The sequence below is a fragment of the Cotesia glomerata genome, linkage group LG9 (genome assembly GCF_020080835.1).
Source record: "Cotesia glomerata isolate CgM1 linkage group LG9, MPM_Cglom_v2.3, whole genome shotgun sequence".
NCBI lineage: Eukaryota > Metazoa > Arthropoda > Insecta > Hymenoptera > Braconidae > Cotesia > Cotesia glomerata.
This window is the reverse complement of record NC_058166.1, coordinates 8,172,670-8,199,079: the sequence shown is the minus strand read 5'-3', so window position 1 is coordinate 8,199,079 and position 26,410 is coordinate 8,172,670. Positions and strand designations below refer to the sequence as shown.

The 26,410-nt window shown below is 41.7% G+C and overlaps 1 protein-coding gene across 1 annotated transcript; it reads left to right on the top strand.

Moving 5' to 3' along the window:
- Positions 1-16,453: 16,453 nt before the first annotated feature.
- LOC123272207 (probable serine/threonine-protein kinase drkB) lies at positions 16,454-18,776 on the top strand. The gene is made up of 3 exons (XM_044738908.1): positions 16,454-16,742; positions 16,913-17,019; positions 17,172-18,776. Exons 1-3 carry the CDS (start codon positions 16,523-16,525, stop codon positions 18,774-18,776), a joined length of 1,932 nt encoding a protein of 643 aa, XP_044594843.1. The 5' UTR covers positions 16,454-16,522.
- The last annotated feature ends 7,634 nt before the right edge of the window (positions 18,777-26,410 follow it).

The following is a 26,410-nucleotide window of genomic DNA, read 5'->3' as shown; positions in this document are numbered from 1 at the left end:
TATAAAATTTAAATTACTTAAAGTAGTTTGAAAGGTACACTAGGATTAAGATAAGTCATTGGGTCAACAGGTAAAGTATCAGTCTGAAGAGCGCAACGTACATGGTTCGAATCCCCGTCGGCACCAAACTTTTTTTTTCTGTTATGGACCTGATCGAGTCAGACATGAACAGATCTGATCAGACATGAACATGCCTGGCCAGGTTTGATCAGACCCGGTCATTTTTCATATCTGATCAGACCCGAAGACTCATGCCTGTTCATATCTGATCAGATCTGATCATTTTTCCCGGGCAGTTTGTGCAGATAAGGAGTAAGGAGGTAGGAGGATAGGATTAATTATGTTAAATTAACCTAATACGCTTCGTAAATTAAGAAATAAATAAAAATCGCATTCCCGGGAAAAAATGATCAGATCTGATCAGATATGAACAGGCATGAGTCTTCAGGTCTAATCAGATATGAAAAATGACCGGGTCTGATCAGACCTGGCCAGGCATGTTCATGTCTGACTCGATCAGGTCCATAAAAGAAAAAAAAAGATTGGTGCCGACGGGGATTCGAACCATGTACGTTGCGCTCTTCAGACTGATACTTTACCTGTTGATCCAATGACTTATCTTAATTCTAGTGTACCTTTCAAACTACTTTAAGTAATTTAAATTTTATACATAACTTATCCTTATAGTTAACGGAGTTCTATACTTAATTTATTAATTATTAATAATTAATTATACACAGTAAAAAATTTCACGTCACTGCGTCAAAAAATTTTGTGTTAAAAATTTTTATGTTAAATATTTAATACTTTTTTGTGTTGGTTTAACAGAATGAATGTTAAATTTACACATAAAAGTGTTAAATATTTAACAAAACAATTTTTAACACTAAGATTTTTGACGCAATGACGCAACATTTTTTACTATGTATATTAGAGTGATTTATTTGGGACGGCTATGTATTTTTTTCGCTCCATTAACATATGGTTCTATGTAAAGTAAAAAAAAAATTTCTTCTAGGTTTATTCCGTAATCCGAACAAAAACAGTTTCACTGTAAAAAAATCGCGCCTAGTCCACGTTCATAAGACTATTAAGAAAAAAAATTTTTTTTTCTTTACAAAAAGATATAAAATAAAAAATTGAAAAATCCAAGTAACCGATATGGTTGTATATGATTTTTGGACATTAAAAAAAATTTTGTTGTAAATTTAAAAATTAAAAGAAACAATTTTGGATCGTATTTAGTGTGCGTGGTTACGAAATATTTCACTTTTTATGAAATTCCTAAAATCTATCTACTAGGACTTTTAAAAAAAAATTGAAGTACACAATGACGCACACCAAGTACGTTCCAAAATTGTTTCTTTTAATTTTTAAATTTACAACAAAATTTTTTTTAATGTCCAAAAATCATATACAACCATATCGGTTACTTGGATTTTTTAATTTTTTATTTTATATCTTTTTGTAAAGATAAATTTTGGTATTTTCACGCTATTTAACTCAAAGTTTTAATAAATAATCTTATTTTTCGCGTATTCAATGGAACACAGTAAAAAATTTTATGTCATTGCGTCAAAATTAATCGTTAAAAATCATCGTTATAACATGGAAAATTAAAAAGTTCATGCTTATATAAGCAAAAACTTTTGATGAAAGTTGTACATTTAAAATTTATAAGGGGATAGAAACTGATACGTCATACAGAACAAATTAATTTTAAAAATAGAACTGCAGTCTATAGTTCGATAAAATTTTTCTTCCAGACTTAAAATATCATTTAAGAGGGAAAATCATGCATGAACAGTTCTTGTCAGCTGATATATGGAGTTTTAATCCTTATCTATTTTAGGTTAGATCAGACATGGACAGGTCTGATCAGGTCTGAGTATTTAACGCTTCAGACATGAACAGGCTTGATCAGATCTGATCAGGTCTGAGCGTATTTAATGCTTCAGACATGAACAGACATGAGCAGGCATGAACAGGCTTGATCAAGTCTGATCAGGTCTGAGCGTATTTAACACTTGAGACATGAACAAGCATGGACAGGTCTGATCAGGTCTAAGCGTGTTCAACGGTTCAGACATGAACAGGCTTGATCAGATCTGATCAGGTCTGAGCGTATTTAATACTTCAGACATGAACATGCATGAACAGACATGAGTAGGCATGAACAGGCTTGATCAGGTCTGATCAGGTCTGAGCGTATTTAACACCAGACATGAACAGACATGGACAGGTCTGATCAGTCCTGATTATTTTTTCCCGGGTTGCCCTAACCAAGAACCGAACTTGGAACCTATCGCTTGCCAGACTTACGCGCTACCCGCATCGCCACACGGCCGACTGAAAAAAGCTGAATCTCAGTAGTAACATAAACTTTTTAAATGACGCGTCTTCAAATGACTAAGTTCTAAGTGGAATCTGATAAAAGGAACTTTACGAAGAAATTAAATGAATAATAATTATTATTATATCTACAAACATTCAAAATTGAAATTTAGTTTCCCATTCTCAAATATTTATCTTATACTTCTATTATCAATTGTAAAATTCGGTAATTGTTTATTTTCACAGCGTGTGAAATCAACATGATTAGATTTTTTTCTACTTAATCGATATAATCAACTTCCCGCTAAGAAAATCGAAGATTTTTTTCGAGAAGTTATTATTTTCACCCCGTTTTACGAAAATCGAGTTTTCATCGAATCTCGACGTTTCGAGGTCCTAGGAAGCTTCCCTGACTATTCCCGCGATGGTGTCTGTATGCCTGTATGTGTATGCCTGTATGTGTGTGTGTGTGTGTGTGTGTGTGTGTGTGTGTGTGTGTGTGTGTGTGTGTGTGTGTGTGTGTTTTTTTTTTTTTTTTTTTTTTATCTTAGGGGGGGGAATCCTTCTTACGGATTCCAGGCATAGTTGTTTGGCCTGGATATGTGGCGACTCGACGCAGTGTCATACTAAAACTCGACCCTAACGCCCCTACCCACTAAACCCTAAACCCCTTTTCTTCTTTCCTCTAATCCCTCATGGAAACCGCCGTCAGGCATTACTTCGTGAGGGGAGGATCCAGCTACCGCTATTCCTTCTGGTGGCTAAGGTGTTATTTTTCCTTCCTTCTAGTTTCTGTCATTTGCTCTTTTTCTTTCAATGGAACGCAGCTCTGTAAGCACTTCTGTGGCAAAAGTGCTTGTAGCGTTCCAAGCAGTTTGATTCGACAACATTGCATCTACTATTGTCTCTGGTTGGATTCTCCAGTTCAGGATCCTCTCTAACTCCTCACGCTGAGGATCGAAACGTGGACACACAAAGAAAACGTGCCTTGCGTCCTCAATAACCCCTGGACAAGACGGGCACTCCGGAGAATCGTCGTGCTTAAAGCGGTGCAGATACTCTCGAAAGCACCCATGTCCTGACAACATCTGCGTTAGGTAATAGTTGACTTCACCATGGTTTCGGCTCAGCCAAACGTCGATCTTTGGTATGAGGCGGTGTGTCCATCTTCCTTTTGCTGCGGCGTCCCACTCAAGTTGCCATCGCGAGATGCTGTGCTGCCGTTCTTCTGTTCTTAGTTCTTCAGCGCTCAGTGTAGTTGACCTCTTTCGATGGTAAAGGGCCCGTCTTTCTTTAGCTAAGACTCTAAGCGGCAGAGTTCCAGAAATGACGCACACTGCTTCCTCTGATATTGTTCGGAAGGCGCTGGCTACTCTTAGCGCGCTCAGTCGGTAAACCGGACATGCTTTCCTCCATGATTCTTGGGTCTCAAGTGCGTCGGACCAAATGGATATCCCATACGTGAGGACCGATGTAACTACTGATGATAGCAATAACCTCCTTGTCTGCTTCGGGCCACCGATGTTGGGCATCAATCGTACTAGGTTAGCCACTACTGCTGATGCTTTGGCGGTCACGTGTTCAACTTGTTGTTTGAAGTTAAGTCGGGAATCGAGCATCACTCCCAGATATCGAATGAATGGTTGGGATGTGATTTCTTGGTCTCCGACGTTTAAATTGATCGTTTCCACCACTTTTCTGCTAGTGATAAGTACAGCCTCGGTCTTCTGTTTAGCCAGTTGTAGGTTTACTGTGTCCATCCACTGGTTAATTCGCTCAAAGGTGATCGTGAACATATGATTTATCTCATCAATATGCTTGGCGACGATTACTACGGCTACGTCGTCCGCGTACGCTACCAGTTTGACATTTCTTGGTAGTTTCAGTCTCAGCAATCCGTTGTACATGATATTCCAGAGAAGTGGACCGAGAACAGAACCCTGCGGGACGCCTCCAGTAACATCATACTCCTTTGGACCATTCTTCGTGTCATATCTAAGGACTCTATTCGTGAAGTAGCTAGCGACTATCCTTCGTAGATATCCTGGTACGTTCATCTCTTGAAGAGCTTGCATGATGCGATCCCAGTTGGCGGAGTTGAAGGCATTTTTGATGTCTAGGGTTGCCACCAGACAATATTTCTTCGTTCCACCCTTCCATCTGGTACCGGCGATTGCGTCTTTGGCTATACCGACAACCAGGTTGATTGCGTCCAGGGTTGATCGTCCTTTTCGAAATCCGTACTGATTGTCTGCTAATAGTGGATCGACAACTGCTTCTATCCTTTGGTGGATTATACGTTCGAGTATCTTACCGGCTGTATCCAACATGCAGAGTGGACGATAAGATGACGGTTCTTCCGGTGGCTTTTTCCTTTAGGAAGTAGTACCAGCCGTTGTTGTTTCCACTTCCGAGGAAAAATCCCTTCCTTCAAGCAGATGTTGTAGACATCGAGGAATAACGCTGGCGCTGCTTTAATAGATGTTTTCAAGGCAATATTAGGGATTCCGTCCAATCCCGGCGCTTTATTATTCCCGACGCGGTTACAAGCTTCCATCAGTTCTTCTTTCGTCACAGGTGGGATATCATTCAGTTCGTCTTGTGTCAACAGGTAGTTGAAAACGCGCTGTCGTGGAAACAGTGCAGTCACGATCTTCTGTAGGAGTTGAGGACACGTAGGAGACGGCATTGGCTGGTATTTCAAGTTTGCCATGACTACCTTGTAAGGTCTGCCCCACAAGTCTTTGTCCACCTCGTTGATTAGCTCTTTCCAGCAGTTCTTCTTGCTATCCTTGATGGCTTTGTTTAAGTCTCGACGAGCTTTCTTGTATTCTGCGACTAGTTCCGCTGAGTCAGGCCGCCGATAACCACGCTGAGATATTCTTCTTTTCTTGAGACACTCTTTCCGTAGGAAGCTGATGTGTTCGTTCCACCAGTGCACCGAAGGTCTTTGGTTCATGCCCCGTTTACGAGGCATGCAGGTGTCGCAAGCCTGGGTCACTCTCTTCATCAAGTCCTTGGTCATTTCTTCTGCAGATCCAGTAGTAAGCGGTTCACTATTTAGGGCAGCTACTAGAGCACCTGGGTCAAAGGATTTCACCTTCCACCCAACGATGTCAAGTTTCTTAGCCGGTCTTCTAGGATTCTGGTCCTTTGATACTTCCCAGAGAATCGCATTGTGATCGCTGGCCGTGTAGATCTCCATCACCTTCCAGTCGTAGTTTCCTCTGATGAGGCTGCTGCTGACAAAAGTAAGATCCACAATAGAACTTGCGTCTCCTTTAGTGTACGTCGGCGCATCGCCGCTGTTTAACAATACTACATCTAACGTAGAAAAAGCTTCCAGTAGTTCTTTACCTCGAGCGTTGGTGTGTTTGCTGCCCCATTCCACTGCCCAGGCGTTGAAGTCTCCAGCTATTGCCACTGGGTAGTACTGCTTCGCGTCCTCCGTCAGTCGATCCAGAAAGTCCATGAATTCAACAATAGTGAGGCTAGGTGGTGTGTAGCAGCTGTAAAAGCGGATGCCATCTACCGATGCTGCTACAAAGCCGGCGCTGCCATTGTTAACGACACTCTGGAAGGGGAGCTTGCGACAGGACCATATGACAGCTTTTTTGGTGCAGTCAGTTTCCCATGGTTGGCCGCCGAGGTGTTTATACGGTTCCGATATAAGCACAAGGTCAAGCTTCTGTTCACGTACTGTCTGCATGAGCAAATCATGTGCCGCTTCACAGTGATTGATGTTTAGCTGCAGTATTCTCATTTTCGTTTATCAGTTATCTTCTTGAGTGCCTCTTGGTATACTGGGCATCTGCTTGTGCCGGCATGATGGGCGTTATTCTCTGTACCGGATTGATCCGCACACAGTGCGCATTTAGCAGGCTTATTACATTCGGCGATTTTGTGTCCCTCTTCTCCACATTTAATGCAAAGTTTGGAGCGGTCGACTTTACTTGTGCACTGAACCGCACGGTGTCCAAAATGCCAGCATTTATAACATCGGACTGGTCTTAGTACTGTTCTAATACGACAATTGGTCCAGCCGATCCTAATCTTACCGTGTTCTCCTACCACTTTCTGCGCTACCGTTGCTGCCAGAGTCACCGACGCAATTTGTGTTCTGCTACGTAAGACCTTACGAATTTTAATGGCCTCTACTGTTATACCACAATCGTTTCCAGCTGCCTCTTGTAAAGCTGTTAGAATGTCATCTTTAGTTGTAGTATCGTCAATATCGCGAATTTCCAGGTCTTCTTCAGGTCCTGTACTAATGACATTTGCGTCCTCCTTAAGTATTCCCGCGATAGTCTTCTGCAGGTCTTTACCTCTATCACTACTGCCTTTCGACAGCGTGATGAGAATGTTCCCTGTCGCGGTCCTGCGTATCTTCTCGACTGTGTTGCGGACCTGATCTGGGCGAACGTCCGCCTTGATCCGTGTAAGTATTTCAGAATACTTATCTTTGTTCGCTGGACGGATAATAAGTGCCTCCGGTCTCGTTGCTGTTCTTCTTGGCTTCTGGTTCGGCTTCGGTGGAGGCACCAGAGGTTTTTCTGGGAGCAGTTTCTTGCGCTCCTTCTTCTTGTCCTTTCTGGACTGCACCTTTTCCCAGCCTGGCTTCTTGTTCTGTTCACAAGAGTTTTGTGGAAGATCCTTAACCACTTCCTGCTTCTTGATGGGATGACCAGGTCCAACGTCTTTCAGCTTCTTGGGAGTATGAAAAGCTCCGCCTTCGGGAGAACGAATTTTTCTTTTCAACTTCCTCAGGATGCGGCCGTCTTGGTCAAAGGATTCAGTCTCTGCCGTTGTGATAGTTTCACTTTCTTCTTCAGCGACTGATTCTCCGTCACCTTCGGCTCCAGTGTCCATCGCTTCTTCAACAACCACTTGACTGTTTCTCTCCGATGTAGCACAAGGGGTGCGGTGTAATGATGAGCGCCATTCTTCGTCCAGTTTCTTGAATCTTCCAAGAGCATTGACTACACCGGTTGTCTTGGTCTTTATCTCCTTGTGGATATTGACCTTAGTTTGGACAAACTCTTGCAGCTCAATGGTCAGCTTCTCAAGGCGCTCCAACGCTTGCGTTCTCTTCATGTCAGCGCTTGCTTCAATCGCTGCTTGTTGAGCATGAAGCCCGTTTCTATTCATGTTTGTTTCCTGTAACGTACTCATACTTTTTTGATTTACCAGCGCATCGTACGGAGTGGAGCGGGTTGCCATAACTAGGAACGGGTGTACCCTCGGAGATAGTACTCCTACCCCAGTTCCCTGAGGCCTAGCCGACACTTAGCCAGTCCCGGAATACACGGACGGACTAGACTCGCTCGGAGCGGTGAAGATTCCGATCTCTAACACTCACTGCGTACTTCCTGATCAAGGCCCGAAGTGGCTGGCTCCTGATCCACTGCTGCAACTTTCACCTCGGCAGAGCAAGCTCACATCAGCCGTGGCCTGCATCGTCGGAAACTACGATACAGGTTCCGGACACTCCCAGTGAGTTACAGCAGGAACCAATCGTCTTGCTAGGTCAGTTAGTGTGACCAACCCATTAAAGGGGAGTTTTGTCCACGGGAGCTTATTTTGTTTGGTTATTTTGCTTGGCTCCTACCCGCTGTACCTCATCAACTAAGAGATTAAGTGTCATCCAAGGACAGCGAGCGTTCTCCCATCCGCTCGGGGAGACGCGCCCGGTAGCAGTATCTCTTCTGCCCCGAGTGTGTGTGTGTGTGTGTGTGTGTGTGTGTGTGTGTGTGTGTGTGTGTGTGTGTGTGTGTGTAGGGGGGGAATCCTTTTTACGGATTCTAGGCATAGCTGTTTGGCCTGGATATGTGGCGACTCGACGCAGCGTCATACTAACTCGACACTAACGCCCCTACCCACTAAACCCTAAACCCCTTTTCCTTCTTTCCTCTAATCCCTCATGGAAACCGCCGTCAGGCATTACTTCGTGAAGGGAGGATCTAGCTACTGCTCTTCCTTCTGGTGGCTAAGGTGTTAACTATCTTCCTTCTATCTTCTGCTATTTGCTCTTTTTCTTTCGGTGGAACGCAAGTCTTTAAGGACTTCTGTTGCAAACGTGTTGGTAGCGTTCCAGGCAGCTTCTGATGACAACATTGCTTCTACTAGTGAATCTGGTTGCATTCTCTGGTTCAGGATCCTCTCCAGTTCTTCACGCTGTGGATCGAAACGAGGACATACAAAGAAGACGTGCTCCGCGTCTTCAGCAGCTCCTGGGCAGGACGGGCACTCCGAAGAGTCATCGTGCTTAAAGCGGTGTAGATACTCTCGAAAACACCCATGTCCCGACAACATCTGCGTAAGATAGTAATTGACCTCACCGTGATTCCGGTTAAGCCAAATGTCGACCCGAGGTATGAGACGGTGCGTCCACCTACCCTTCTCTGCAGCATCCCATTGTAGTTGCCATCGGCCTATGCTCTTTTGCCGTTCTTCAATTCTAAGTTCTTCCGGGCTCAGTGCAGTTGACCTTTTTCGTTGGTAAAGGGCCCGTCTTTCCTCTGCTAGAACTCTAAGAGGTAGGGTTCCAGCAATGACGCACACTGCTTCTTCTGATAGAGTGCGGAAGGCACTAGCTACTCGTAGGGCACTCTGTCGGTATATTGGTCCAGCTTTTCTCCATGATTCTTGGGTTTCCAGTGCATCAGCCCAAATGGATATTCCGTAAGTGAGCACTGATGTGACTACTGATGACAATAGTAGCCTCCTGCTCTGCATTGGGCCTCCGATGTTAGGCATCAGCCGTGCGAGACTAGCCCTCACTACTGACGCTTTGGCACTGACATGTTCCACCTGCTGTTTGAAGTTGAGTCGTGCATCCAGCATCACTCCCAGATAACGGATAAATGGTTGTGATGTGATTTCTCGGTCACCGACATTAATCTTAATTGTTTCAACTTCTTTTCGGCTGGTAATAAGCACTGCTTCGGTCTTCTGCTTGGCCAGTTGTAGGTTCACTGTATCCATCCACTGGTTGATCTTCTCAAAAGTGATGTCAAACAGATGTTGAATCTCGTCGAGGTGTTTGGCGACGATCACTGCGGCAACATCATCCGCATACGCTACCAGTTTGACACATCTTGGAAGCTTCAGTCTCAGGAGCCCGTCATACATGATATTCCACAGAAGTGGACCAAGAACAGAGCCCTGTGGCACACCACCGGTTATATCATACTCTTTTGGACCATTCTTTGTATCGTATTTCAGCACTCTATCTGTAAAATAGCTAATCACTAGTCTGCGAAGATATGTTGGCACGTTCTTCTCGTCGAGAGCTTGCATGATGCAGTCCCAATTAGCGGAATTGAAAGCATTTTTGATGTCCAAGGCAGCCACCAGGCAGTACTTCTTCGTTCCACCCTTCCATCTAGTTCCTGCGATTGCCTCTTTGGCCGTATTAACAACCAGGTTGATCGCGTCCAGGGTTGATCGTCCTTTCCGGAATCCATACTGGTTGTCTGCCAAGAGTGGGTCGACTACTGCATCTATTCGCTGATGGATGATACGCTCAAATATCTTACCCGCCGTATCTAGCATGCAGAGTGGTCGGTAAGATGACGGTTCTTCTGGCGGTTTCTTTCCTTTAGGTAAAAGTACTAACCGTTGCTGTTTCCACTTACGAGGAAAAGTCCGCTCCTTGAGGCATGCGTTGTAAGCGTCTAGAAATAATGTTGGTGCTGCCTTTATGATGGTTTTCAAGGCTATATTAGGGATTCCGTCCAATCCCGGCGCTTTATTATTTCCTACCCGATTACAGGCCTCCAACAATTCTTCTTCAGTGACAGGTGGAATGTCGTCCAGTTCATCTTGCGTTGACTGATAATTGAGACTGTGTTGCTGTGGAAACAGCGCAGTGACGATTTTCTGAAGGAGTTGGGGACACGTAGGTGACGGCATTTGTTGTTTCTTCAGGTGCGTCATGACCACCTTATACGGCCGACCCCACACGTCTTTGTCGACCTCGTATATGAGCTCTTTCCAGCATCTTCTTTTGCTCTCTTTTATGGCCTTATTAAGTTCACGACGAGCTTTCTTGTACTCTGCGATCAGCACTGCAGAGTAAGGTCGTTGATAGCCACGCTGTGATATTCTTCTCTTTCGATGACACTCTTTACGGAGGTTGCTGATATGATCATTCCACCAGTGTACCGCAGGTCTTGAATTCATAACACGTTTGCGAGGCATACTGGCATCACAAGCTTGTGTTACTCGCATCATCAGAGCCTTAGTATGTTCTTCTGCACATCCAGTCTCTATCGGATCACTATCGAGGGCTATTAGCAATACTTCTGGGTCAAGAGATTTCACCTTCCAACCGACGGTGTTAAATTGCTTGATAGGCCCCGGAGGTTCTGGTCGTTTGACGTTTCCCAGAGTATCGCATGATGGTCACTGGCAGTGTAGATGTCCAGTACCTTCCAGTTAGTGTTACCTTTAGCAAGGCTGGTACTGACAAAAGTGACGTCTACAATCGAGCTTGCGTCACCTTTGGTGTAGGTCGGCGTGTCACCACTGTTGAGCAAGACTACATCTAGTGTAGAAAGAGCTTCTAGCAGCTCTCTTCCTCGTGCATTAGTCTGCTTACTGCCCCAGTCCACTGCCCAGGCGTTAAAGTCCCCGGCTATCGCCACTGGATGATGTTGCTTCGCGTCCTCGGTCAGTCGATCCAAGAAGTCAGTAAACTCAGCAATTGAGAGGCTAGGTGGTGCGTAGCAGCTGTAAAAACGGATGCCATCTACTGATGCTGCTACAAAGCCAGCGCTGCCATTGGTAGCTACACTCTGGAAAGGGAGCTTACCACAAGCCCAGATCACAGCTTTCGTGGTGATATCCGTCTCCCAAGGTTGTCCAGCTAAATGTTTATATGGCTCCGATAAAAGCACAACGTCGAGCTTTAATTCCCGTACTGTCTGCATAAGCAGGTCATGCGCAGCTTCGCAGTGATTGATGTTAAGCTGCAGTATCCTCATGTTCGTTTATTTGTCAGCTTCTGGAGTGCTTCTTGGAAGACTGGACATCGGCCAGAACCAGACCGGTGAGCAGTGTCCTGAGAGCCAGGTTTTTCCGCACATAACGCACATTTCACTTTATTTTGGCATTGAGCAGCTTGATGACCTGTTTGCCCACATTTGATGCAAAGCCCAGATCGGTCGACTTCGCTTTTACATTGAGCAGTAGTGTGCCCAAAGTGCCAGCACTTATAGCATCGTAATGGTGTCTTAATTGCTCTGACACGGCAATTTACCCAGCCAATCCTTATTTTGCCTGTCTTTCCAAGTATCTTCTGCACTATTGCTGCTGGCAATCGTACCGAAGCAGTTTGAGTACCTCTGTAGGCCGGACGAATTTTAATGACATCTTCAGGTATTTCGTAGTCATTTCCAGCTGCCTCTTGTAAGGCCTTCCGGACATCGTCTTTAGTTGTTTCGTCGTCAATGTCCCGGATTTCAAGCTGTTCCTCTGGGCCTTTACAGATGACTTGCGCTTCTTCTTTAAGGATGCTCTTGATGGTCTTCAGCAAAGCTTGTCCTTTGTCTGCGGTCTTTCTGGAAAGCGTAATGAGCATATTCCCATCATTCGTCTTTTGAACCTTGTCAACGACGTCACGGGTCTGATCTGGTGGGACATCTTTTTAATCCGACGCAGTATCTCGGCATATTTTGCCTTCTCAACGGGTCGAATAATTAAGGCATCTGGTTTGGTGAATTTTCGCCGGTTTTCCCCCCTAGGCTCCGGCCGAGATTTGTTCTCCGGTTGTTTTGGTAACCGCTCTCTCGCTTGCTCCTTCTTCTCCTTCTTGGATTGGACCTTCTGCCATTCAGTCACCTCTTTTTTCCGGCGTTCTGCACTGCCGTGTTTTTCGGAGGGCTTGGTTTCAGGTCCTTTTTCTTCACAACTTGGCAGATCGTTGGGTCGGGAGAAGATCGATCTTTTCTCTTAGTTGACTTGCTGCTAGTTCTGATTCTGTCTTCCGCGACTGATTCACCGTCACCTTCGGCTCCAGTGTCCATTGCTTCTTCATTGACGATAGTTGCTTGAATGCTTCTCTCCGGTGTAGTGCGAGAAGTGCGTCGTACTGTTAAACACCATTCTTCATCAAGTTTCTTGAATCTCTGGAGGGCATTGGCTACGCTGGTCGTCTTGGTCTTAATCTCCTTGTGGATATTGACCTTAGATTGGATGAAGTCATTTAGCTCACTGGTCAGCTTTTCAAGGCGTTCAAACGCTTGCGACCGCTTCATTTCAGCGCTTGCTTCAATCGCTGCTTGTTGGGCATGAGGCCCGTTTTCACTATTGTTGTTTTCCTGAATTTTACTCATACTTTTAAATTCACCAGCGCATCGTACGGAGTGGAGCGGGTTGTCATAACTAGGAACGGTGTACCCTCGGAGATAGTACTCCTACCCCAGTTCCCTGAGGCCTAGCCGACACTTAGCCAGCCCCGGAATACACGGACGGACTAGACTCGCTCGGAGCGGTGAAGATTCCGATCTCTAACACTCACTGCGTACTTCCTGATCAAGGCCCGAAGTGGCTGGCTCCTGATCCACTGCTGCAACTTACACCTCGGCAGAGCAAGCTCACATCAGCCGTGGCCTGCATCGTCGGAAACTACGACACGAGGTTCCGGTCACTCCCAGTGGGTCACAGCAGAGAACGATCGTCTTGTTAGGTCAGTTAGTGCGACCAACCCATTAAAGGGGAGTTTTGTCCACGGGAGCGTATTTTGTTTGGTTATTTTGCTTGGCTCCTACCCGCTGTACCTCATCAACTAAGAGATTAAGTGTCATCCAAGGACAGCGAGCGTTCTCCCATCCGCTCGGGGAGACGCGCCCGGTAGCAGTATCTCTTCTGCCCCGAGTGTGTGTGTGTGTGTGTGTGTGTGTGTGTGTGTGTTTTTTTTTTTTTTTTGTAGGGGGGGGAATCCTTTTTACGGATTCTAGGCATAGCTGTTTGGCCTGGATATGTGGCGACTCGACGCAGCGTCATACTAACTCGACACTAACGCCCCTACCCACTAAACCCTAAACCCCTTTCTCTTCTATCCTCTGATCCCCCATGGTACCGCCGTAAGGCATTTCTTCGCGGGGGGAGGAATTAGCTGCCGCTCTTCCTTCTGGTGGCTAAGATGTTTTTTATTTCTATCTCCCTTCTAGTTTCTGTTTTCTGCTCTTTTTCTCTCGATGGACCGCAACTCTGTAAGCACTTCAGTGGCAAAGGTGCTCGTGGCGTTCCAGACAGCTTCTGATGACAGCATTTCTTCTACTATTGTCTCCGGTTGAATTCTCTTTTTAGAATCTTCTCTAATTCATCGCGCTGTTGGTTAAAACGAGGACATGCAAAGATCACGTGCTCCACGTCTTCAGCGACACCTGGGCAGGATGGGCACTCCGGAGAATCGTCGTGCTTAAAGCGGTGAAGATAGGCTCGGAAGCAGCCGTGTCCTGACAACATCTGCGTAAGGTAGTAGTTAACCTCTCCATGACTCCGGTTCAGCCAGTCGTCGATCCTCGGTATAAGACGATACGTCCATCTTCCTTTTTCTGCAGCGTCCCACTGGAGCTGCCATCGGTCGAAGCTGTTTTGCCGTTCTTCAGTTCTGAGCTCTTCAGCGCTTAGTGTAGTTGACCTTTTACGATGATAAAGGTTCCGTCTTTCCTCAGCGAGGACTCTGAGAGGCAGAGTTCCGGAAATAACGCACACTGCTTCCTCGGATATTGTGCGGAAGGCGCTGGCGACTCTTAAGGCACACCGTCGGTATACTGGTCCAGCCTTCCTCCATGATTCTTGCATCTCGAGAGCGTTGGTCCAAATAGATATACCATATGTAAGCACCGATGTGACTACAGATGATAACAGTACCCTTCTGCTCTGCTTTGGCCCTCCGATGTTCGGCATCAGTCGTGCTAGACTTGTTCCCACTGCTGACGCCTTGGCACTGACGTGTTCTACCTGCTGCTTAAAGTTGAGTCGGGCATCAAGCATCACTCCTAAATATCGAATATAAGGTTGTGATGTGATTTCTTGTTCGGCGACTTTCAGCTTAATTGTCTCTACCACTTTCCTGCTGGTAATAAGCACTGCCTCAGTTTTGTGTTGCGCCAGTTGCAGGTTCACTGCGTCCATCCACCGGTTAACGCGCTCGAAAGTGAGATCGAACACATGGTTTATCTCGTCAAGATGTTTGGCAACGATCACTACGGCTACGTCGTCTGCATATGCTACGAGTTTGACGTTTCTTGGCAGAGTTAGTCTTAATAGGCCGTCATACATAATATTCCACAGGAGCGGGCCTAGAACTGAACCTTGTGGTACACCTCCAGAAATAGCATACTCCCTTGGACCGTTCTTCGTGTCATACTTCAGGACCCTGTTTTCAAAGTAGCTTGCTACGATCTTAAGAAGGTATTCTGGTACATTCTTCTCTTGGAGGGCCTGCATGATGCATTCCCAATTGGCGGAGTTGAAGGCATTTCTGATGTCTAGGGTCGCCACCAGGCAATACTTCTTCGTTCCACCCTTCCATCTGGTTCCTGCGATTGCTTCCTTGGCCGTATCAACAACCAGTTTGATTGCGTCCAGGGTTGATCATCCTTTCCGGAATCCATACTGATTGTCTGCCAGGAGTGGGTCGACTACTGCTTCAATTCTCTGGTGAATTATGCGTTCGAATATCTTACCCGCTGTATCTAGCATGCAAAGTGGGCGGTAAGATGACGGTTCATCCGGTGGCTTTTCCCTTTAGGAAGCAGCACTAACCGTTGCTGTTTCCACTTTCGAGGAAAAATCCCTTCTTTGAGGCAGGTGTTGTAAACATCCAGGAATAATGCCGGTGCTGCCTTTATAGCTGTTTTTAAGGCAATGTTAGGGATTCCGTCTAATCCCGGTGCTTTATTATTCCCTACGCGGTTGCAAGCCTCCGTCAGTTCTTCTTCCGTGACAGTTGGAATGTCCTCCAGTTCTCCTTGAGCTAGCTGGTAGTGAAGCTCGCGTTGCTGCGGAAACAGCGCGGTAACGATTCTCTGCAGAAGTTGTGGGCATGTGGGTGCCGGCATTTGTTTGACTTTTAGGTGATTCATGACCACCTTGTACGGCCTACCCCACAGGTCTTTGTCCACCTCGTTGATGAGCTCTTTCCAGCATTGCCTCTTACTATCCTTGATGGCTTTGTTCAGTAATCGACGGGCTTTTTTGTACTCTGCGACCAGCTCCGCAGAGTTAGGTCGTCGATAGCCACGCTGGGATATTCTCCTTTTCTTTAGACACTCTTTCCGAAGAACGCTGATGTGGTCGTTCCACCAGTGTACTGCCGGGCGTTGGCTTATGCTGCATTTCCGGACCATACTTGCGTCACAGGCCTGGACAACTCTTTTCATCAGGTCCTTGGTCATTTCTTCTGCGGGTCCAGTAGTAATCGGTTCACTATTCAGGGCTATTATCAATGTGCTTGTGTCAAAAGACTTCACTTTCCATCCAATGGTATTGAGTGACTTGATTGGTCTTCTTGTATTCCGGTCATGTAATATTTCCCAGAGAATTGCCTTGTGGTCGCTGGCTGTGTAGATATCCATCACCTTCCAGTCGTATTTCCCACTGATGAGGCTGCTGCTGACGAAAGTGAGATCTACAATAGAGCTTGCTTCCCCTTTAGTATAGGTTGGCGTATCACCACTGTTGAGCTGGACTACATCTAGTGTAGAGAAAGCTTCGAGGAGTGCTTTTCCTCGCGCATTTGTCTGCTTGCTGCCCCAGTCTACTGCCCAGGAGTTGAAGTCACCGGCAATCGCGACCGGATAATGCTGCTTGGCGTCCTCGGTCAGTTTGTCCAAGAATTCAGTGAATTCAACAATGGATAGGCTAGGTGGTGCATAACAGCTGTAGAAACGGATGCCTACGGAAGCCTGGTTGGCTCACAGCGGACTTGTGGTGGAGTGGCGCTCCACACGGCCACTCGTGAACATGTGCACACGTTCACACGGCCACGCGTGCGTGTGTGTGGGGTTAATGCAGGCATCTATTTTTCCGGCCCAAGGTAAGTAACGAAAAATATTTATTGTCTTTCTCTCTCAATTGAGAAATTCAGAACGGAAATTCAGTTCATCGGCGTCCCTTCATGAGAGGTTAGAAATAAGTTAGAAGTTGTGATTTTATTAATTAAAAACTGTGAATAATGAATTTTATCAAAATAAAAGACAAAGAAACGACCGTAAAACTGCCTATTAACAAACAAAAGCTCAAAGTTGATGTCGTAAAGACCTATTTTCCCGGAGCCAGCGGTTTGACTTTTTTCGATGGCATAGATAAGTGTGGAATATGTATTGAAAACCATGAATTTCATTTGATTGAAGGTGTAGATGAATACGAAGTATTCTACACTAATTCACTGAAAGGTAATTTTTATTTTAATTTAATTGAATATTTGTTTTATGTTTGAATTTCAGATCATGGAAGAAGAACCGTTTGCGAGTTAAATAATTTTGATATAAATAATAATAACAATAACATAAAATTAAATGACAATTTATTTAATCAGAATACTTATATGATTTTTTTTTTATAGAAAAAAACTACAGCGATGCCAAAAGAAAAAAATTTAACGAAATAATGGAAATTATTGACGGCAAGGAAAATCAAAGTTCGATACCCCATCAACCACCTGATATTTCAGTATGTATACGAGAATATATTATAATTTTATGAATTTTTGTAATTATTTCTTTTCGTTTATGTCACAAAGTACACATTTTCCATACATTTTAAACTTAATATTATAATTAACTGACTTAACCTAAAAAAGTAACTGTATTTTTTTCTTACAGACACATCCCAAAAAAATTCTAAAAATTTTACATGTCGGATGGAAACATCGAGATGATTGTAGTAAAAACTACAAACAACAAATTGCTCCCTATGGTGGTATTGTAAAAGTAGAATTAAATCACAATGAAAAGTATTCATTTGATACGATCAAAGCACTAAGTTTATCTGCAATGGACAATATTTACAATAGGTCACTTTTAAGTAATTCAGTGGTCCTGCTAGGAAATTTTAAGGAAAAAATATTTGAAAATTTCGCAACTACTAACGACCCAAAAAATGACGATTTCTGGAAATTTAGTGATACTATGAAGTCGAAAAACGGGCAGTATAGATTATATTTATATTCAACAGTTTCAACGTCTGAAGAAAGCGAAGTGGAATGTTCAACTGTAACACCTTTGCCAAATGTTAATCAGCCTGAATCTGGTGATAAATCTATCAGTGATCCCAAGCCGTCTACTTCTGGTGAAAAAGCAATAACAGATTTAAAAAAGTTGAGTTCCCGTATAAAAATGTCAGCAAAGTTCTACCCGCCTAATTCTGGTTTTAAATCTATCACTCATTGTAAACCGTTAGCATCTAATACAAAATCGTCAATAGATTCCAACCGATGTAGTTCTAGTAAAAAATCGTCATCAAAATCACGTTACACAGGAACAGTCCTCTCATTGTCACAATCAGTAAAATCTTCTCACGGTTCTAGGATTAATACAAATTCTCACAAAAATACATTAGAATCAAACATGACTCAAGATAATAATGAAGTCATAAGAGTTTCTATACCCACAATTCAGGAAACAGAAATAAATTTCACGGACACAGTTTTAGGTAGTGGATCATTTGGCAGTGTCATTTTATCGACTTGGAACAGTTCAGAAGTTGCTGTTAAAAAAATTAAAGCTGATAATCGTAAATATATATATCGAGAAATAAACGTGATGGATAAGGTTCGTCATCCCAATTTAATTTCAATCATGGGTATATGCATGACAGAATATTATGTTTACATCGTTATGGAGTATTACAAGAGCAAAAATTTGGCGAACTTTATAAGCACGCGAAATGTCGACTTGGATTATGAAGTAAGGAAGAATGAAAATTATGGCATTTCTTTGCAAATTTGTAAAGCTATCACGTTTCTCCACCAATTTAATCCTACTGTTCTGCATAAAGATATTAAACCAGAAAATATCTTAATTAATCATTGCTTAGACATTAAAATTTGTGACTTTGGTCTAAGTAATATATGCGATGGATCGCCGGGGTTAGAAACTACTGTTGGCCATTATTTTCAGGGTTCACCTTTATATATGGCACCGGAAATCCTCATTGACCAAGAACAAGCTTCCAGATACTCTGATGTTTGGTCTTTAACTTGTTGTATTGTTGAACTTTTTTCAGGAACAAAAGTTTGGAGTGAACACAGTAGTATTTCAATACCAAAGTTGAGGAAAATAGTAACACATCAAAAAGTACCATGCTTAGAGAGTATACCCACGTCTATAATTGACACAATAAAAAACTGTTTCGACCATAATCCAAAAAAAAGACCGAGTGCTGCTATAATGTTACAAATGTTTAAACGAATCTATAAGCCAGCATAAAATATGAAAAAAAAATTTTTTTATATCAAAAAAATTTTCTTAAAATACTTTTTAGTAAACTTTTTCAAACCACTTCTTGTGATTTAAAGCTTTATATTTAATATAGTGAGCAAAAATCAAGCTAGTGATCATATAATTCCTCAGTAATATTATATTAGATATAATATAATGTTAGAAGCAGTGAGAAACCAAAGTTATTGATAGTTTCATGTAACTCTATATTTCTTACGATTATAGTCCGTAATTTAGTTACTGAAAAACTAAAATGAACATATATTTGCAATTTGTTGTTAGAAATCTGAATTTCTTTAATTTTCTCCCTGAAAAACTAAAATTAGTAACTATTTTTAATTTTATTAATTAGTTGTTTTAGTATTTCTAATATGAAAATACTCTAAGATGTTATTATTAAAAAAATTAAGTTCTGTAATTTAGTCACTGACAAACTAAAATTAGTGACTATTTGAAATTTTATTTATAAGTTGTTTTATTATTTTTAATACGAAAATAATTTAAGATGTTGTTGCTAGAAATCTAAAGCTCTTTAATCAAGTTATTGAAAAACTAAAAGTAATCAATATTTGTAATTTTATTTAATAGTAATTTTAATATTTTAAATACAAAAATTCTTAAAGATGTTGTTGTTAGAAAACTAAAGTTCTTTAATTTAATTACTGAAAAACTAAAAGTAGGTTATATTTGCAATTTTATTTATAAGTTGTTTTATTATTTTTAATACGAAAATAATTTAAGATGTTGTTGCTAGTGTTGCTAGAAATCTGAAGCTCTTTAATGAAATTATTGAAAAACTGAAAGTAATCAATATTTGTAATTTTATTTAAAAGTAATTTTATTATTTTAAATACAAAAATTGTTAAAGATGTTGTTGTTAGAAAACTGAAGCTCTTTAATTTAATTACTGAAAAACTAAAAGTAGTGAATATTTGCAATGTTACTCATAAATTATTTTATTATTTCAAGTAGAGCGAGAATTAATGATCTTATTAAAAAGCTAAAATAATTTGATTATTTATTTTAGTTTCAATTTTTATAAGCTTTCGCAAAATAAACAAAAGCTCTAAAAAAAAAAATGTAGTGCATGACTTATAATAAAACTATTACATCAACTTTGGTTTAAGCATATTCAATTAAAATTGTGTGGAAGAAAAATAAGTAATAAATAAAATTATTAAACTTCAGAATTTTTACTATAATTTATTGACTTACTATATTATTTTATTTAAACACAAATTATATGGATATTACATTTTTAATTTAAGTTCTTATATATAGCATGTTCTCGCAGAATTTGTTTATATAGGTTCAATGCCTCAGTAGGATTTGTTGGGGTTTGGAAATCTGAAACTAGTAATTCGATTAAATCCTTCACAATTAGATCAAATAATTGTGGTTTTTTTGTAAATTTTTCCATTAATTTGTCAATTGTGTTTTCATTAATTTGTTTTCTATAATCTCTGCGCTGATATTGCTGAGGTAAATTAAATAAAGCATTTGGCCTTCCAGCAATTAGGTTTCGAGCTACTTGCTTTCTGATACGATGCTCATTCCATAATTTTCGATTGTAATATAAATCATGCTTTATTAATGGGCCAAAACAAAACTGGAGGCACTTGATGTGAAGACGACTTCCATCAAATAGACCATCTAACTGTAATCTTTTAAATAATTGAATATAAAAGTCTACTGTATGCTGACGCATTCGACCCCAATAAGATTCGATGCGTTGATTGTGAACACTTTTGCCTTCTACAAAACTTCTAGGTCCAGCAAGCTTGTCAGAGTGTTTACTGCGTAAGCAAGTTTGTAGAAGACCTATGACTTGATTTTCGAAACCTTTGTCACACCTGATTAGTGTCGGAAGAAATTTCAGTTTCTTTATAGTTTTCAAAAAGTAATGCGCAGTGACTGCTGGGTCGTTATTTGTAGTTGCAACCTCTAACCATAAAATTTTCCTTGAGAAACCATCAACGCAGCCATGTATAGCAAAACCAAACTGCTTCAACTTGTCATATCCGTCTAAGTGCCAAAGAAAATTCGGTCCTGGACTTAAGTACTGTCTTCTTCGTAATTTATTTCCAAATCTATTGGCGATTCCAACAGGATCTACAATCTTCAATATATTGTAAACAGTATCTCTTTTCACATTTAGGTGGTACTGTCTTTTTAATTTTTGCCATAAACTTCGGTATCCTAAATTATAGCCGCAAGAATGAAGCTCTTCAATGATTGCTGAAATGATATCTTTCATTTCAGACTCCTTAAAATTTTTTCTTCGTAGTCCCAAGAAAAACAACCTTCGCTTAATGGTGCTGATCGATGTTGAAATGCCATGTTTCCTTAACAATAACTCGCGTATTTGTGTAATTGAATAATTCTTATAGAAGTATTTTTTTATTAGATTTTCCAACATGTTGAATATAACTTCCAATGATCTTGTCGAAACGTAAAAGTAACTGTAACTGAAAAATTAAAGATTTAACTATTTGTTAAATTTTTTCCAAATATTTTCAATTAAATACTTTTTTATTTACTAATTACTAATTACAAGATGGTGTTGTTTACTCCAACTTTAAAATTTCAAAACTGTAGAATCTAATAAACTACTTTTTTTTCACCGTAAAAAGTCTTTCATTTAAAAAAAATTGATTATCAACGGTTTTTAATAAATTAAATCACAACTTGTTTTTTTTTTATTGTAAATAAAAATTTTGACTAATTCTTATTATTTCTAACCTCTCATGAAGGGACGCCGATGAACTGAATTTCCGTTCTGAATTTCTCAATTGAGAGAGAAAGACAATAAATATTTTTCGTTACTTACCTCGGGCCGGAAAAATAGATGCCTGCATTAACCCCACACACACGCACGCGTGGCCGTGTGAACGTGTGCACATGTTCACGAGTGGCCGTGTGGAGCGCCACTCCACCACAAGTCCGCTGTGAGCCAACCAGGCTTCCGTAGATGCCGTTAACTGTTGCTGCTACAAAGCCGGCATTATCATTGTTAACTACACTCTGGAAGGGATGCTTACCACAAGACCAGATGACAGCCTTGGTGGTGCTGTCAGATTCCCAAGGCTGGGTATTCAGGTATCTATATGGCTCTGCTATCATTACTAAGTCTAACTCTAGTTCTCTTGCTGTTTGCATAAGCAGATCATGTGCAGCTTCGCAATGGTTTAGGTTTAGCTGCAATATCTTCATGTCTGTTTGTTTGTTATCTTCTGGAGTGCCTCTTTAAATACTGGGCACCTGGATGCGCCGGCATGATGAGCCGAGTTCTCCGCACTTTGATCCGCGCATAATACACATTTCGCTGGGTTTTTGCATTCAGCAATCTTGTGTCCCTCTTGTCCGCACCTAATACATAGCTTAGACCGATCCACATTGCTCTTGCACTGGGATCCAAGATGTCCAAAGTGCCAGCACTTGAAACATTGGATTGGTCTCCTCGTAGCTCTGATTCGGCAGTTGGTCCAGCCGATCCGGACTTTACCGCTTCCTGCCAATATCTTGCGCGCTGCAGCTGCTGGTAGTGTCACAACAGCTGTCTGAGTACCTCTGTAGGCCTTATGAATCTTAATTGTCCCTAGTGGTATCTCGCAGGTTTCTCCGATTTCCGTTTGCAATGCAGCCTGAATATCCTCCTTGGTTGTGGTACCGTCAAGATCTCGGATTTCGACGTCTTCCTGTGGCCCTTTGCAGATTACCTTCGCGTCTTCTTGGAGGATGTCCGCGATGGTCTTCTGTAAGGCTTGGCCTCGGTCAGCGCTCTTCCTCGAAAGCGTAATCAGCAAGCTCCCGGTCCTAGTTCTTTGGATCTTATCCACTGTAGTACGGACCTGTTCGTCAGGGACGTCCTGCTTTATTCGCTTCAGAATTTCAGCATACTTTGCCGTCTCTGCGGGGCGGATGATCAGTGCGTCCGGCCTAATCCGTTTGCGCGGTTCTTTCCGATTAGGCTCTGGCCTGGACTCTTCCGGCGGTTGCTTCTGGAGCTTTTCTACTGCTTGCTCTCTCTTGGACTTCCTTGACTGGACTTTTTGCCATTCATTCACCTCCTTTTTTCCGCCGTTCTGTGTTACCGCGTTTTTCGGGGGACTTGGTTTAAGGTCCTCCTTCTTCTTAGTACGGCTGGTCATTGAGTCTGGGGAATTTCGTTCTTTCCTTTTCCCAGGCCTGATTTCAGTTCCAGTTTCCTCTCCGTCTCCGACAACTGACTCGACGTCACCCTCGCCACCTGTGTCCATCTCCTCGACAAACGTGTCGGCTTTTGCTGGTGGAACCGCTGTCACACTCGTCTTCATCACGATATTACCGTGTTGTTGTTGGATTTCCTGCCATTCTTGGTCCAGTTTTTTGAACCTTCTCAGGGCACTGCAGATGTTCGTCGACTTCGACTTGATCTCCTTGTGGACATTTTGCTTGGTTTGGAGAAAGTCCTGCAGTCCACAGACTAGCTTCTCCAGATGTGCCAGCGCATCTGTCCTCTTCATCTTTGCACTAAGTAGCAGTGCGTCTTGCTGGGCATGAGGCCCGTTTTCACTCTTGTTTGTTTCCTGTGCATTACTCATACTTTTAATTTACCAGCGCATCGTACGGAGTGGAGCGGGTTGCCATAACTAGGAACGGGTGTACCCTCGGAGATAGTACTCCTACCCCAGTTCCCTGAGGCCTAGCCGACACTTAGCCAGTCCCGGAATACACGGACGGACTAGACTCGCTCGGAGCGGTGAAGATTCCGATCTCTAACACTCACTGCGTACTTCCTGATCAAGGCCCGAAGTGGCTGGCTCCTGATCCACTGCTGCAACTTACACCTCGGTAGAGCAAGCTCACATCAGCCGTGGCCTGCATCGTCGGAAACTACGATACAGGTTCCGGTCACTCCCAGTGGGTCACAGCAGAGAACGATCGTCTTGTTAGGTCAGTTAGTGCGACCAACCCATTAAAGGGGAGTTTTGTCCACGGGAGCGTATTTTGTTTGGTTATTTTGCTTGGCTCCTACCCGCTGTACCTCATCAACTAAGAGATTAAGTGTCATCCAAGGACAGCGAGCGTTCTCCCATCCGCTCGGGGAGACGCGCCCGGTAGCAGTATCTCTTCTGCCCCGAGTGTGTGTGTGTGTGTGTGTGTGTGTGTGTGTGTGTGTGTGTGTGTGTGTGTGTGTGTGTGTGTGTGTGTAAGTATGTGAATCGCTTATAACTTTTGAACGGCTAAACTGATCGGAACCTACCAAACGGCGTTCTAACAAGTTCCCTCAAACTTAGATTTCCTGTAAATTGAACCGATTCGGACCGATAGATTTTGAGGAATTTTGAAAAATGTCCAAAAAATTAAGAAAAAAATTTTTTTTTTAAGTGGTTTTTTTGGATTAACTTTTAAACGGCTTTTTCGATCAACTTCAAAAACTAATCCGCTCTTAAGCTTGAAAAACCATGTCGATCACCGCTCATCCGGTCAAAATCGGGTGATTCGTTCGAGAGATATCGTGAATAAATAATATTTAAACTTATTAAATATGAAAAAAAAAATTAATAAAATTCAGGCGCCTGCAGAATAGATCAATAAACAATAATCCGTGATCAAAAATTTTTATCGCAATTTTTCAATAAGTTATCCATTAATTAATTAAAAATTTTTTGTAGCATGAACATTAACATTGCAAGTGCGATAATTGTTAAACTATTAATCTGAGATTTTTTTCCTTTCGTGGAGCTATTTTTTAAAGGTCTTAGAATAGATTCCCGTTGGAAAAATTCAAAAATTGTTAATTTTTGTTTTTTTTTTAACAATTTACTGAGGGAAAAAATTATAAAGCTTAATTAAACATTGAAAAAAAAAAAAACACTTTTTTCGGTTTTCTATCGACAACGATAACTCACGAACGAATCAACAGATTTTGACCGGGCTTTTGGTGATCGACGTGGTTTTTTATCTTAAGAGCTGATTAGATTTTGGAATTGATCGGTGAAGCCATTTAAAAGTAATTCCAAAAAAACCTCAATTCGAAAAATTTTTTTTTGTAGTTTTTTTTAGATTTCTCAAAATCTACTGGTTCGGATCGGTCCAAATAGTATTCAAAATCTAAATTTAGTCAAGCCCTTCCGAATGGCACCAACCGCGATGAAATCGGTTTAACCGTTCAAAAGTTACAAGAGGTTTGCACACACACACACACACACACACACACACACACACACACACACACACACACACACACACACACATACATACATACAGACATACAGACACCATCGCGGGAATAGTCAGGGAAGGTTCCTAGGACCTCAAAACGTCGAGTTCTGATGAAAACTCGACTTTCGTAAAACGGGATGGAAACAATAACCTTCCGATTTTTGAAAATTTCTTAGCGAGAAGTTAAAAATTAGGAAAACGGTTGACCCTGAAGGCCATCCCTGCAACTTCCCGCCAATTCTATACCTAAACGCTTAAAATTGCACTTATGACGTTTTTGAGCTCTTCGAGCTCATAAATACAATTTGTGTGTTATTTTGAGCCCTCCGACCTCAATAAATAGCTTTTGTATGTTTTTGAGCTCTTCGAGCTCAAAAGTTTGATGGAAGTTTGGTAAAACACTATTTTTTTAATTTTCAAATCGCAATAACTTTTGAAGGAAAGTACCGATTTTCACGCGGTTGTTAGCATTCGACGCAGTTTTTTAAATTTCATGAAGAATCTTCAAGTTTAAATTGATAGAATGAAAAATTTTGAAGTAATTCCGAAAAAACACTTTTTTCGGTTTTCTTTCGTCAACGATAACTCACGAACGAATCAACCGATTTTGATCGGACTGGCGGCGATTGACGTTGTTTTTTGACGTCAAGAGCTAAATAGTTTTTGGAATTGATCGTTGATGCTGTTTGAAAGTTATTCTAAAAAAACCCCATTTGAAAAAATTTTTTTTTGTACTTTTTTTGCGATTTCTCAAAATCTACCGGTCCGAATCGTTCTAAAGTATATTTAAAATCTAAGTTTAGTCAAGCCCTTTCGAATGGCACCAACCGCAATGAAATCGGTTTAACCGTTCAAAAGTTATAAGAGGTTTACATACGCACACACACACACACACACACACACACACACACACACACACACACACACACACATACAGAAATAGTGACACCCTCGCGGGAATAGTCAGGGAAGCTTCCTAGGACCTCAAAACGTCGAGATCTGGTGAAAACTCGATTTTCGAAAAACGGGGTAAAACCAATAACTTCCCGATTTTTGATTTTATTAGCGGGAAGTAAAAAATCGAAAATCAAAAATCGCATTTATCCCGAAATTTTATTTTTTTTTCTGAAAGTTTCAAAAAAAAACGTTGAATATCGATCCAAATTATTATTTTTCTAAAAAGTACATTTAAAAACAAAAATTAAAAAAAAAACATCCCATTTAACAAAAAAAAAACATATTTTTCTTTAAATAACTCGTAACTTTGTTTTGGTTAGATAAGAATATTTGAAAAAATTTTTAAAACTATTTTCAATAGGGTAGAGAAAGATACAAAAATTTCAGAAAATTCATCACCATATAAATTTAGCTTATGAGGATGATGAGATGTGAACCAACTCATCGGTCGTATACGG

What these genes read in the sequence shown, in the direction of transcription:
- LOC123272207 (XM_044738908.1), top strand. Translation starts at nt 16,523, where the DNA reads ATGAATTTTATCAAAATAAAAGACAAAGAAACGACCGTAAAACTGCCT. An exon ending in CTACACTAATTCACTGAAAG is followed by an intron (nt 16,743 to 16,912) that starts GTAATTTTTATT and finishes TTTTTTTTATAG; the next exon opens with AAAAAAACTACAGCGATGCC. An exon ending in ATCAACCACCTGATATTTCA is followed by an intron (nt 17,020 to 17,171) that starts GTATGTATACGA and finishes TTTTTCTTACAG; the next exon opens with ACACATCCCAAAAAAATTCT.